Here is a 10,717-nt window from a genome sequence, read left to right as displayed (position 1 = left end):
AGCCCAGACCTACTTAATCAAAGTCTGGGGGTGGGGGCAGTAACTGTTTCCATCAGCCCTCCTTTGTTCCTGATGCACACGAAAGTTGGAGAACCAACGGTCTAGAACAGCGGTCCCCAACCTTTTTTGGCACCAGGGACCGGTTTCATGGAAGACAATTTTTCCACAGACGGGGGTGGTGGAGGGGTGGTTCAGATGGTAACGCCAGCAGTGGGGAGCGACGGGGGAGTGGCAGATGAAGCTTCATTCACTTGCCCACTGCTCATCTCCTGCTGTGAGGCCCAGTTCCTAACAGGCCGAGGACCGGTACGGGTCCATGGCCCAGGGGTTGGGGCCCCCTGAGCTAGAAGATTCTTGACTAGCTCTAGACTAGTTCTACCTAAGTTTGATCAACTTTGTGGAAGAGTTTCGTTCTACACCCTCATAAACCTGTAAAAGATCTGCTAAGCCTGAGGTACTAAGTCCTTGTAGATTCTGCTTGAGTTGTCAACCAACTGTGAAATTCTACTGAAATGTTCTCTTCAGAAGATAGGAGGGCTGCAGAAGAAAAAATTACCCCAAGCTGGAAAGAGGTGATGCTAACAGTAGATGAGCTAGTGTAAAGAAATTACTTTTTACCTTTCAAATGAGAAGCTGAGCACAGGCTAGCAGTGCAATCTGGTTTTATTAACACATTTGGTCTGAGTAGCTCATCTCTGTTTCCTGATGGCCAGGTAGGACACTAACAAGGCTCCAATGATTAAGGTTCCAGAAAGGCCAGCCACCCACAGTGCTTGGGAGTCTACAGGAGATCCTGTAGGATGGAAAGGTAGATTAATGCATGCTGAAAAATCAAGTGATTCTACATCCCAATAAAGACTGCCAGTCTTGAGCTACAGGAAAAAAAGCTAGACAATTCCTTCTGAAGTTCACATTGACCAAATCAGTAAGGGAAGCAGGGGTGAGCAAGTAGCTTTGGTTTGACCAATGGTTCAGATACGGGACCTCCCGGGGGTCTCCTTCCACTCACTTGAGTATTTATGGAGCTTTTCTGAGGAGTCCTGAGTGGCTTGGAGTAAAATCATGGGACCCTGGCTAGAAATGCTAGCAGTGCTGTTCTGAAAATGCATGTCAGAGCTTCTTCTTCCTGTTGGAGAGATGAGTTAGGGATTTGTTAGTACATGTGGTTTGAGTGGTTAAGGAGTCTAAAATAGTGCCAGATCGCTTGGTATGGATAGTTCTGCTCCGTGGGCCTCAAGAAAAACCTCAATGTGTTCAATACAAAGTCTCAGACTTGCTCATTTGTATTAACACTTCCAGAGAAATGATGACTTTGGACTATCCCCAAACTGTCATTCTTCTTACATAGAGATGCTTAAACAGTTGTACCTTAGTACTGAGACCCTATGATATAAAGGTACCTGGTAAGACACTAATAGCAGAGCTCTGTTTGAATCCTATTTCTACTGCCAGTTGTAGATCTTTGAACTTTTCAAAGTTTTAGTTTTTATAGACATATATGTATACCAGTGTATGTATCATTGCATCATTGCAGTTGGATGTTGAATATTTCATCTATTAGATGATAGTTATGAAAAATACTATGAGGTGTTTTTTTTTGCCATAAGGGACTTAAAGCTTCAGGGGTCATGAATCCCAATTGATTCAGGAGCCAGGTAAGATTTGTGGGATCAGGTGGAGTATACAGCTGTACGAGCATTGGGCCTGATCATTAGAGCACGTAACTCTAAGTCTGCAATCCTATTCTACGTGTAAGCCTTCAGGCCTTGTTGCCAGACCTGCCTTCAAGCAAGTATAGAGGTCTACATTTATATCTGGATAGACCAGAAATGTTTTATTAGATTATAGGCTGTGAACCCATTTGACTCCTGGCTAAGTCAAAATTTATATGGAGAAAAGCTAAAGCTGAGAGTTTTCAGAATTTATAGCTTATATTTAGAAGGCCTGGAATTCTAGGAAACTAGCTGTATTTCTGTTCTACTGCATCGTGAAAGTACTTAAGGAAGCTTCGTTAATAAGATGAATCTTTGGTTTGACTCATTTGCCACAGGCTAAAGAAGGTTTGATCTGAAATACAAATACACTGAAATCTGTCCTCTGGTGTAGACAGCTTGGAAACTTACGTCTGGCAGGACAGGTTGTCACACAGGATGGTGTCCCAGCAGGCTGGCAGACCGATGCACTGCAGTGCAGATACACCTGGGAGCCAAAAGAATTGGGATCGTGGTACAACACATCATGATAAGTCTTCAAACCTGCTTTGTCTCCCCCAGGAAGAAATCAAGAAGTTTCAGAAAATCCTGAAAAACCAAGCTGACATCACAGAATCACTAAAATACTCGATTCTAGTTGACATGTCACACATGCCATTCGCATCCCTTGATTGCTCCAAAGCGCTACCAACAACCAATGTTTAACGGCCACTTTGGCTGAAGAAAGAGACGGTGTGAAAGCACTTGAGCTGGGGGGTTTAGAGCCCTGCTGAAGAACACAGAAGGTGGCATCATACCGGTCCCTTGAGTGCCTGCTTTGCCACTGAGTCCACGAAACTGAAGGTGGAAATGCTGAAGCGCTGGTAGTGAGAAGGAAACGGCAGGTCCAAGGCTCTCTGGACAGGGATCAGTTTGGTCTGATAGTTGTCTCCAGTGTAGGGGCATCTAAGCAAGGATATCTGGCAGTCAAGATGGGCTCCGTGGAGGGTGTTTAAACACAGGTGCAGGAAAAAGCCACTTACCCATTTACCAGCATGGGCCACTGGGGCTGGAGCAGGGTGTTTGTGCTGGGTGTGGCCCAACACTGGTGTAGGCGCAGCTCTAGACTGGGGTCTGTTCTGTGTTGGATGGAGACTTCCACGTAGATGGGATCCCGAAGCAACTTCACCACTGGGTAGTCACTAGCAGTGTAGTAGGAGCTATAGTGTTTGTCTGCAAGAGGCCAAAACAAATTGAAGTAGTAAAAAGCTTGGAACCTCTGGTGACTTGAGATAGACCATCACCCACATAAACACCTCTGGCACATATCTTGTTACCAAGGTAGGGTCTTGACGCCCAGAGGAGTGACAAGACTTGGTCTAGAGGCCAGATTCTCCACGAAAGAGGGTCTTACCTTTGGCAATCTGAAGTTCCAGAGTGAGGTGTCCAGGCTGGGTCTCAGGAAGGGGTGGCGGGACAGTAAACACCTGGACATTCACTGGAAGAGCATTGCTGCTTACAGAGTAGCTACAGCTGATTCGAAGCCTGCAGAACAATAAGGTTTCAGCTACTATCTTGGGTGGGTGGACCATGTCACCTCTTTAAGGTTTGAGGAACCGTTAAGTGATAGGTGTTAGAACAAGTTTATAAACGTGTTGTGTGATTCTGGCCTTGTGAGAACTATCATTGGGGAGACTGATATGTCAACAAGATCAGTGTTTGAGAGTTTGATATAAAAACCATACAAGAAACAGATATGGTCAACAGATGAATGGATAAAGGTGTGGTAGATACAATGGAACACTACTCAGCCATAAAAAAGAATGAAATGATGCCAGTTGCAGCAACATGGATGGACCCACAGATGGTCATACTAAGTGAAATCAGACACAAAGACAAATATCATATGATATCACTTACATGTGGAATCTAAAATAGGACACAAATGAACTTATCTATGAAACAGAGACAGACTCACAGACAGAATAGACTTGTGGTTGCCAAGGGGGAGAGGGCATGGGGGAGGGATGGATTGGGAGTTTGGGATTAGCAGATGCTAACTATTACATACAGACTGGATAAATAAGGTCCTACTGTACAGCACAGGGAACTATATTCCATATCCTGTAGCAAACCATAATGGAAAATATGAAAAAAATATATAACCGAATCACTTTGCTGTACAGCAGAAATTAAAACATTGTAAATCAACTATACTTCAATTAAGAAATAGATATGGTACTATGAGAAGAACGTACCTTCTGAGGAGGGGGTAGTCAGGGAAGATGTTGCAGGGGATTTGATAAAAGTTACAGAGATAGATAGAGTAAAGTATGGAGGCAAGAAGTCTGAGGGCCACTGAATGCTCTAGAAGCACAGTCTGGGGTTAGGGAATAGTGAGGGAAGGACTGAGAAAGGTTAGGCTGGAGAAGTAGTAGCAGTTCCATGCAGGGCCCTGCAAGCTATGCTCATGACATTAAGCTTCAGCTCTAGGAAGACCAAGAGAAAGCTTTAAGTATGCTAAGGTTTTAAAGGGATTCATTTTGCTACAGCTTAAACAGTGGGGGTAGAAGGAAGAGACCAGAGTGAGAGACAAAAGACCCGGTGAAATGAATTAGAAGTCAGGTAAGTTTGAGGCTTAGATCAAGTTGGTGGCAGTAATGCAGGGCTACTGGATCAAATAATGGTCAGTGAGATCGGACAAGCAAGGCAGTTGAGATTCTCCTGTCATGAGGAGATGGTCATTTCTGGACTCATGTTTACTCTGGAACTCCTGCTTTATGTGAGAAGGGAAGTCAGGCATTCTGGTCAAGTAAGGTCAGGTTAACTAAGACCCTTACCTGAAGATACTGTCTCGGGTGATAGAACCATGGCTCCAAGTTCTCACATCCCGAGTTGCAACCAGCTCGTTTTCGTACACTGCCTGGGTTCCAGTGACCTACAAGGGCAGGTAAAGAAGTCTTGTCACTCCTGCAAGCCAGATGCTGCTTCACTCATAACTTGCTTTGGTTCAGTGCTCAGCAAGGCTGCCCTATCATAGGTTGCATTTTTCACAACATGAGTGGAGGCAAGAGCAGGTGGCATTGACTAGCTGGCAACTTATCACTTCACCTTACTTTCAGGACAAAGGGACAGGAAGAGGCTTATGAGTACTCAGATGAGGCAGCCAGAAATACTACCGATCTCAGCTGACCTCCCTGCTCGTTTCCCAGGGCAGTGCAGTGGGAAGAACCTGTTACTGGTTCTTCTACAGTGTGGTAAGGGGTGCTAGCCCCTCGCTGGAGTGCAGGTGGGATGACTTAGCCGAGTGCCCTGGGGAGGTTTCGGCTTTCTCAGTGATGAAGCCCTCTCTGTCCTAGAGACCATCCTACACACCAAGCAGTAGTCACGGCTAAGCTATTCCAGTTCTCCCCCCATCACTAGGGCATTCCTACCCAACTTCAAGTCAGGAACAGAGCCCAAGGTCAGCTCTTCTCACCCATTTTGTAGTACCACAGGCAGTAAACGGAAACTGGAACAGGACAAAGGTGTGTGTTGCCATCACAGGTTTACATTCACTGTCATTCCTGAAGGCCAAGTGCACAGAATTCAGCAGCAGTGGGGGTGAGGTCACATTCCGAGACACAGCGATGGAGAAGTGGCCGTCCTGGGTACAGCGTGCGGTCACTGAAACACCAGAGCAACTGTGCTGAAGGCAGGTCATCTCGCTTGTTACTGAGCCAGCCAGACAAGAGTCTAATTATTTAGTTTAGTTCTTTTAAATTCCCCGCCCTCCTCTCCCCCGCCTCCTAGAAAAGCTGCATTCCCAGCTAGTGACCATGATGCAGGTTCAGCCATCCAGAGCTTCATCAAGGCTCTGGATGGCCACTTGGGTTTGAATCTTGCCTCCACAACTTACTGTGTGGCCTCAAGCAGAGTATTTAACCTCTTTGCATCAACTTCATCTGTAGAATGGGGATAGCCGTACCTGCTTTGTTTTACTGATCAGCTAGAATTCAGAGCATAGAATTGAGTGTGGCATCTAGGTGTTTAATGAGGGTCTCTTTTTTTTTTATGGGAAAAACTTGGAGCATGGTTTGGGACAAATAATCATCTTTTGAAATAAAGCTCTCTAGACAATCAGCCACCAGTGGCTATTTCTTGGGAATTGGTTACGTTTCTGTCAATTAGCATCTTGCACACAGACTTAGCTCCTTGAGTTCATTGAGAGTTACTTGCTTTACATTGGATTCTAGGAGAACAGACAGTGGAAGGTTGTAGAAAGCTCTGTCACTTACGGTCAAGTGTTCTAGGAGGTGTTGCTTATACATCAACCTCTGGTCATCTTTAGTATTTGCCTTCTGGATGGGGGTGGGGGAGAAAACCCTCCTCTGGGTTTAGTTAGTGGTAATTGCAGGCACTTTTCTTCAGCTGATTTCAAAGATATAGTGACTCACCCGTGTTTCCGTAGTAACAGGAATTGTCCTCTTCAGAATCGTAGCAGCAGCCTAGCTGCTTACAGTCTCCTTGAGTGATGGGTGAAGGAGCACATGGCAGTCTGTCCCACACTGGGATAGAGTCGCAAAGGCCAGCATTTGGGATGTCTAGGGCTAGATTTTGCAGAGAAGAGCAACACTAAGTAACAAAGTTTGGTCTTTAAGAAGAGGCCATTTCATTATAAAGCATTAACATTCAATTCCCATAGATATCTATGTGATTGAAAGAGATATGTACATAATAGAGATTATAACTGAGTTAGAAAATTAACTATTAGATCACCTTATAGGAGTCCCCTGAAAGGAGTCCTCTTTGGAAGAAGAAATACCAATAAGATTGGAAGAAGCAGTGAGACTCAACTTTTTTATTCAAGTAAAGAATTCTTATGGTTCTCATGAACCTAGGGGCAGGACAGGAATAAAGATGCAGACGTAGGGAATGGACTATGAGGACACGGGGAGGGGGAAGGGTAAGCTGGGATGAAGTGAGAGGGTAGTGCTGACATATATACACTACCAAATGTAAAATAGATAGCTAGTGGGAAGCAGCCGCATAGCACACGGAGATCAGCTCGGTGCTTTGTGACCACCTAGAGGGGTGGGATAGGGAGGGTGGGAGGGAGACGCAAGAGGGAGGGGATATGGGGATATGTATAGCTGATTCACTTTGTTACAAAGCAGAAACTAACACACCATTGTAAAGCAATTATACTCCAATAAAGATGTTAAAAATAAAGAATTCTTAATTCTTTTTTTTTTTTTTTTTTTTTTTCGGTACGCGGGCCTCTCACTGTTGTGGCCTCTCCCATTGCGAAGCACAGGCTCCAGACGCGCAGGCTCAGCGGCCATGGCTCATGGGCCCAGCCATTCTGCAGCATGTGGGATCCTCCCGGACTGGGTCACGAACCCATGTCCCCTGCATCGGCAGGCGGACTCTCAACCACTGCACCACCAGGGAAGCCCCTTAATTGTGTTCTTTAAAAGGCACTTCTCAATCTTAGTGTATTTCAAATTACCATCATTTTGAAATGCAGTTCTGATTCAGTAGGTGGGGAGTAGGGCCTACGATCCTGTATTTTATCAGTATTACCCCAGTGGCTATAGCCTAACAAGGCAGGTGTGAAGAATTACAAGTTCGACTCTTATGACTGAGGTAGGGCTCTCAGGTGGCAAGGCAAGATTTGCTGGAGTTGAGTTGGTGTCATACTTCCTATTAATTACCCAGTTAAGTAATCGAGTCGCGTCCCTAGCTGAAGAGACTGAGCCCTATTCTCAGCGCAGTCTGCTTCTTGAAGGCACTTGCTGAGTCTCCTTGATAACTTCAGCTTCCTTCCCTACCCTTCAAGGCGGGGGGAGCTCTGGTCCTGGGATAACTCTTGGTTGAATCCCAGCTCTGCCACCTACCAGTGACGGGCACTTGGTAAGCTCCCTGCTGGGGGCCATCAATAGGGCTCACAGCGCTGGGCTGGGATTATAGGTGACACGTGCAGCACCACCCACAGTGCCTGGGCCCCAAGTCATCGCTCAGGTGGTGGTTAGCCTAAGGTCTCCTGTGGAGGGGAGAGTTAGAAGATAGTCCTCCACGGGTGCCTGGGGGCACTGCACACAGCAGGTAGAAGATGCCTGAGGGCATCTTCCAGGCAGCTCCATACCACCCAGAACCTGGAATTTTCCAGCTCTTACCTGGGAGATCCACAGGACACCTGAACAGCTTTGTCTCTGTAACTGTCCTGCGTCCACCCGCATCTGCTCCTTCAACTCCAACAGGCATGATGTAGTGGGAGTCCTGGAGAGACAGGCCCCGGAAGTCAGCCTGGATGGTGGCACAGGTGTCTCAGCGTTCCTGAGGGCTGGGTCGTACTCACCCACTCAGTGACATAGCAGCCGCTGTAGGACACGTCCACCACCAGGGAGCTGCCAGGGCCCTCGCTGACCCAGGTCCCACACTCAGAGTCATTCTGCAGCCTGTGCGGCAGCCCGCGATTATCTGGGGGCGGGTAAGGGGGGAAAGCACAGATGGTCGGTCACCACCGTCACCAGTGCTGGGAAAGGACTGCCAGCTTTGCCTTAGACCCCAGGGATAGCTGCCAAGAAAAGAGGAACAAAAGGGGAATCAGATTCAGAAGCAAAGCTACATTTTAAAAGATTCGTTCTACAGAGAGAAGCGACAGAGTTTAGCAAAGGGGGGGAAGCATTAGGACAGGAAGCAGAGGGCAGTTCTAGGCAGTAGAGGAGACACGCCATTGCCTGGCTCAGCCTTCAAACCTACCCCAAGCTATTAGTGCAGGAGGGGTTGCTGTCTCCTGGCTGAGGTTTATGGTGAACTGAAAGCTCCTTAGCCCACAGCGGAGCCCACCGGGATAACCTGGCGCCTTGGGCTCATGCTGACCACTCAGAGCAATAGACAGCGGAAACCAGAGCCATAGGGATTGCAGCAGCCACATAGCAGCGTCACCGGGAGCCTGACTGACCGCACTTCCTGTCCTGCACTTCCTCTCCCAAGAGCCCGCGCTCCCCATGCCCTTTATATACAGAGGGAAAGCTCGTTTCAGGTGCACATCTATGTAGCATGCAGGTGGCACTCCTTTGGAAAGGGTGATTCCTCCAGCTTCATTCACTTTAGGCCACAGTCTGCAGCTGCAGTGCTTTAAACATCGAAATCAGGTGGTCTTCAGAGCCCAGAAACAACGTGGTGCCTTTTAGCTGAGAAAGGCTGTCTCCCGGTTGCTCAGTGTAGCACTTAATTTACTAGCTTACTGACCTTCCTTTAGAAGCTTGCATATCTGGGTGTAAATCCTAGCTCTGCCACTTATGAGCTGTATGAACTGGGTAAGTTACTACTTCTCAGAATCTCAGTATTCTCATCTGTAAACTGGGAATATCTCCCGGCAGCTGTGTTCTTTTGATTGTATTTAGCCTAATATTTATGATAGGAACAATTTTCCCAAGTTGACTAAGAATCTTTGTCAGAGCACTGAGAACGTGTAACCAGGTATCTATAATTCTCTTCAACTAATAAAAGCGAATAAGCATGTGTCTTCCCCGGGGAAACTGCACAACTCATTTAACCATGTGGTGACAAACAACACTGAGGAAATGCTGGACTCTGCCCTCGGGGATGGGATGTGGCTTTCCAGCACCTCTGTCTGGTTTGGGTTTGGCCACTAGCCCATCACATCCCATTTACTTACTCATAGGACTTACCACATTGGGTTTTAATGGCCTCTTATTTACTCAGTGTCCCTACTAGAAGCACTTGAGGGCAGGGACCGATGTTTTTTCATTGCATCCTGAAAGCCTTAGACAGTGTGTCCTCAGTGTTTACTGGGGAAACAATGAATCAATGAATGTGCTTTCATTAGTGGCCATGTCCTAAGGCTAACCCCCTTGAAAATGTGGTTTCCCAACCTCACTGGTACAGATTCATTTCCTTTGTGATGAGCTCAAACTCATAATATTTAGGTGTTTTTTCTTCAAGTCATTATACATGTGAATAAGTATAAGAATGAAGAGGAATATAACAAACTAGTGAATAAAACAAAAAAGAAACAGACTCACAGATATAGAGAACAAACGAGTGGTTACCAGTGGGGAGGGGGAAGGAGGGAGGGGCAAGATAGGGGTAGGGGGAAAAAGGTTATTATGAGATTATATGAAATCATCTGTGTGAAACTTTTGAAAACTGTAAAGCACTATAGAATTTCAAGAATCTTTCATTCAATAAAAAAAAAGGATGAGGGTTGGACTTGTGTGTGATGTCTCAGGAGCTGAATGGCCAGTCTCCCCACTGGACTTAGGAATGTTGCTCCCTAAAGTATTGAAAAATCAAGGAAAGTTTACCTATTTTGCTAAAACTTGGAGGCAGTATAGAATATGGTTATACGGATTTTGGCAATGGGTGAATCTGGGTATAAATTCTGAGTCATTACTAGCTCAGTGATCTCTGTCAATGAGTTACAATTTTTACATCTTGAAAATGGGGATAATAACACCTACCTCACAGGGGAGGTATTATTATAACGAACAGGTTTGTGTTCGATTAAATTATGTATGGATAGTGCTTATTATACAAACCTTGCTGCATAACCGTGACTTGTTAAATTGTCACTAACATTAACTAGACAAGTCTATGTGCTTGGGAAATAAAGGTGAGATGGGAGGTGAAAAGAAAGCAACTGCCAAGCAATGGCCTCCTTTGCTCAGTGCCGAGTCTGAAGAGCAGCCTGTACTTCTGGGGTTGCATTCCCTTGTGAGGGTATGTGTTTATACAGCTGAGAAACAAACATAAAAGTCTGGAACTATGTTGTGATATCTGGAAGTCCACCCAGGCTCACACCAGTCACGCTGATGTAGAGGGTCAAGGGTGAATCCCAAGATACACCAGCAGGGCTGAGATGAGGTGAGTTCACACTCACTTCTGCACTAAATCCTCTGAGGACATCTTTATTCAACGACACGACTCGGTTTCGGGAGAGAAAGTGCACTGATAATGTGCGGTCCACCTCAAGGAGCCCCGATTATCTCAAAAGTAACTCTCTGCCCTTTGAATCT

At 46.1% G+C, this 10,717-nt stretch overlaps 1 protein-coding gene across 2 annotated transcripts; it reads right to left on the bottom strand.

Moving 5' to 3' along the window:
- Positions 1 to 644: 644 nt before the first annotated feature.
- Positions 645 to 8,613, bottom strand: ZP4 (zona pellucida glycoprotein 4). 2 transcript variants are annotated; one of them, XM_065894402.1, is made up of 12 exons: positions 8,436 to 8,613; positions 8,032 to 8,153; positions 7,850 to 7,952; positions 6,128 to 6,280; positions 5,170 to 5,357; positions 4,532 to 4,629; positions 3,106 to 3,236; positions 2,735 to 2,924; positions 2,510 to 2,657; positions 2,124 to 2,199; positions 1,010 to 1,126; positions 645 to 793 (listed from the first exon to the last, which is right to left on the bottom strand). In XM_065894402.1, the coding sequence occupies exons 1-12, from the start codon at positions 8,608 to 8,610 to the stop codon at positions 690 to 692; spliced, it is 1,605 nt and encodes a 534-aa protein (XP_065750474.1). In that variant the 5' UTR covers positions 8,611 to 8,613; the 3' UTR covers positions 645 to 689. The 2 variants fall into 2 exon arrangements, with proteins under 2 accessions (XP_065750474.1, XP_065750475.1); XM_065894403.1 differs by having other exon boundaries at positions 6,128 to 6,274; positions 8,436 to 8,610.
- Positions 8,614 to 10,717: the final 2,104 nt, after the last annotated feature.

The sequence above is a fragment of the Phocoena phocoena genome, chromosome 16 (assembly GCF_963924675.1).
Source record: "Phocoena phocoena chromosome 16, mPhoPho1.1, whole genome shotgun sequence".
NCBI lineage: Eukaryota > Metazoa > Chordata > Mammalia > Artiodactyla > Phocoenidae > Phocoena > Phocoena phocoena.
Note: the sequence above shows the minus strand (reverse complement) of the source record. Positions and strands in the feature narration are given on the sequence as shown.

What these genes read in the sequence shown, in the direction of transcription:
- ZP4 (XM_065894402.1), bottom strand. Translation starts at nt 8,610, where the DNA reads ATGTGGCTGCTGCAATCCCTATGGCTCTGGTTTCCGCTGTCTATTGCT. An exon ending in TGGCCCATGCTGGTAAATGG is followed by an intron (nt 2,658 to 2,734) that starts GTAAGTGGCTTT and finishes ATCCTTGCTTAG; the next exon opens with ATGCCCCTACACTGGAGACA. An exon ending in AGCAGGCACTCAAGGGACCG is followed by an intron (nt 2,200 to 2,509) that starts GTATGATGCCAC and finishes TTTGGCTCCCAG; the next exon opens with GTGTATCTGCACTGCAGTGC.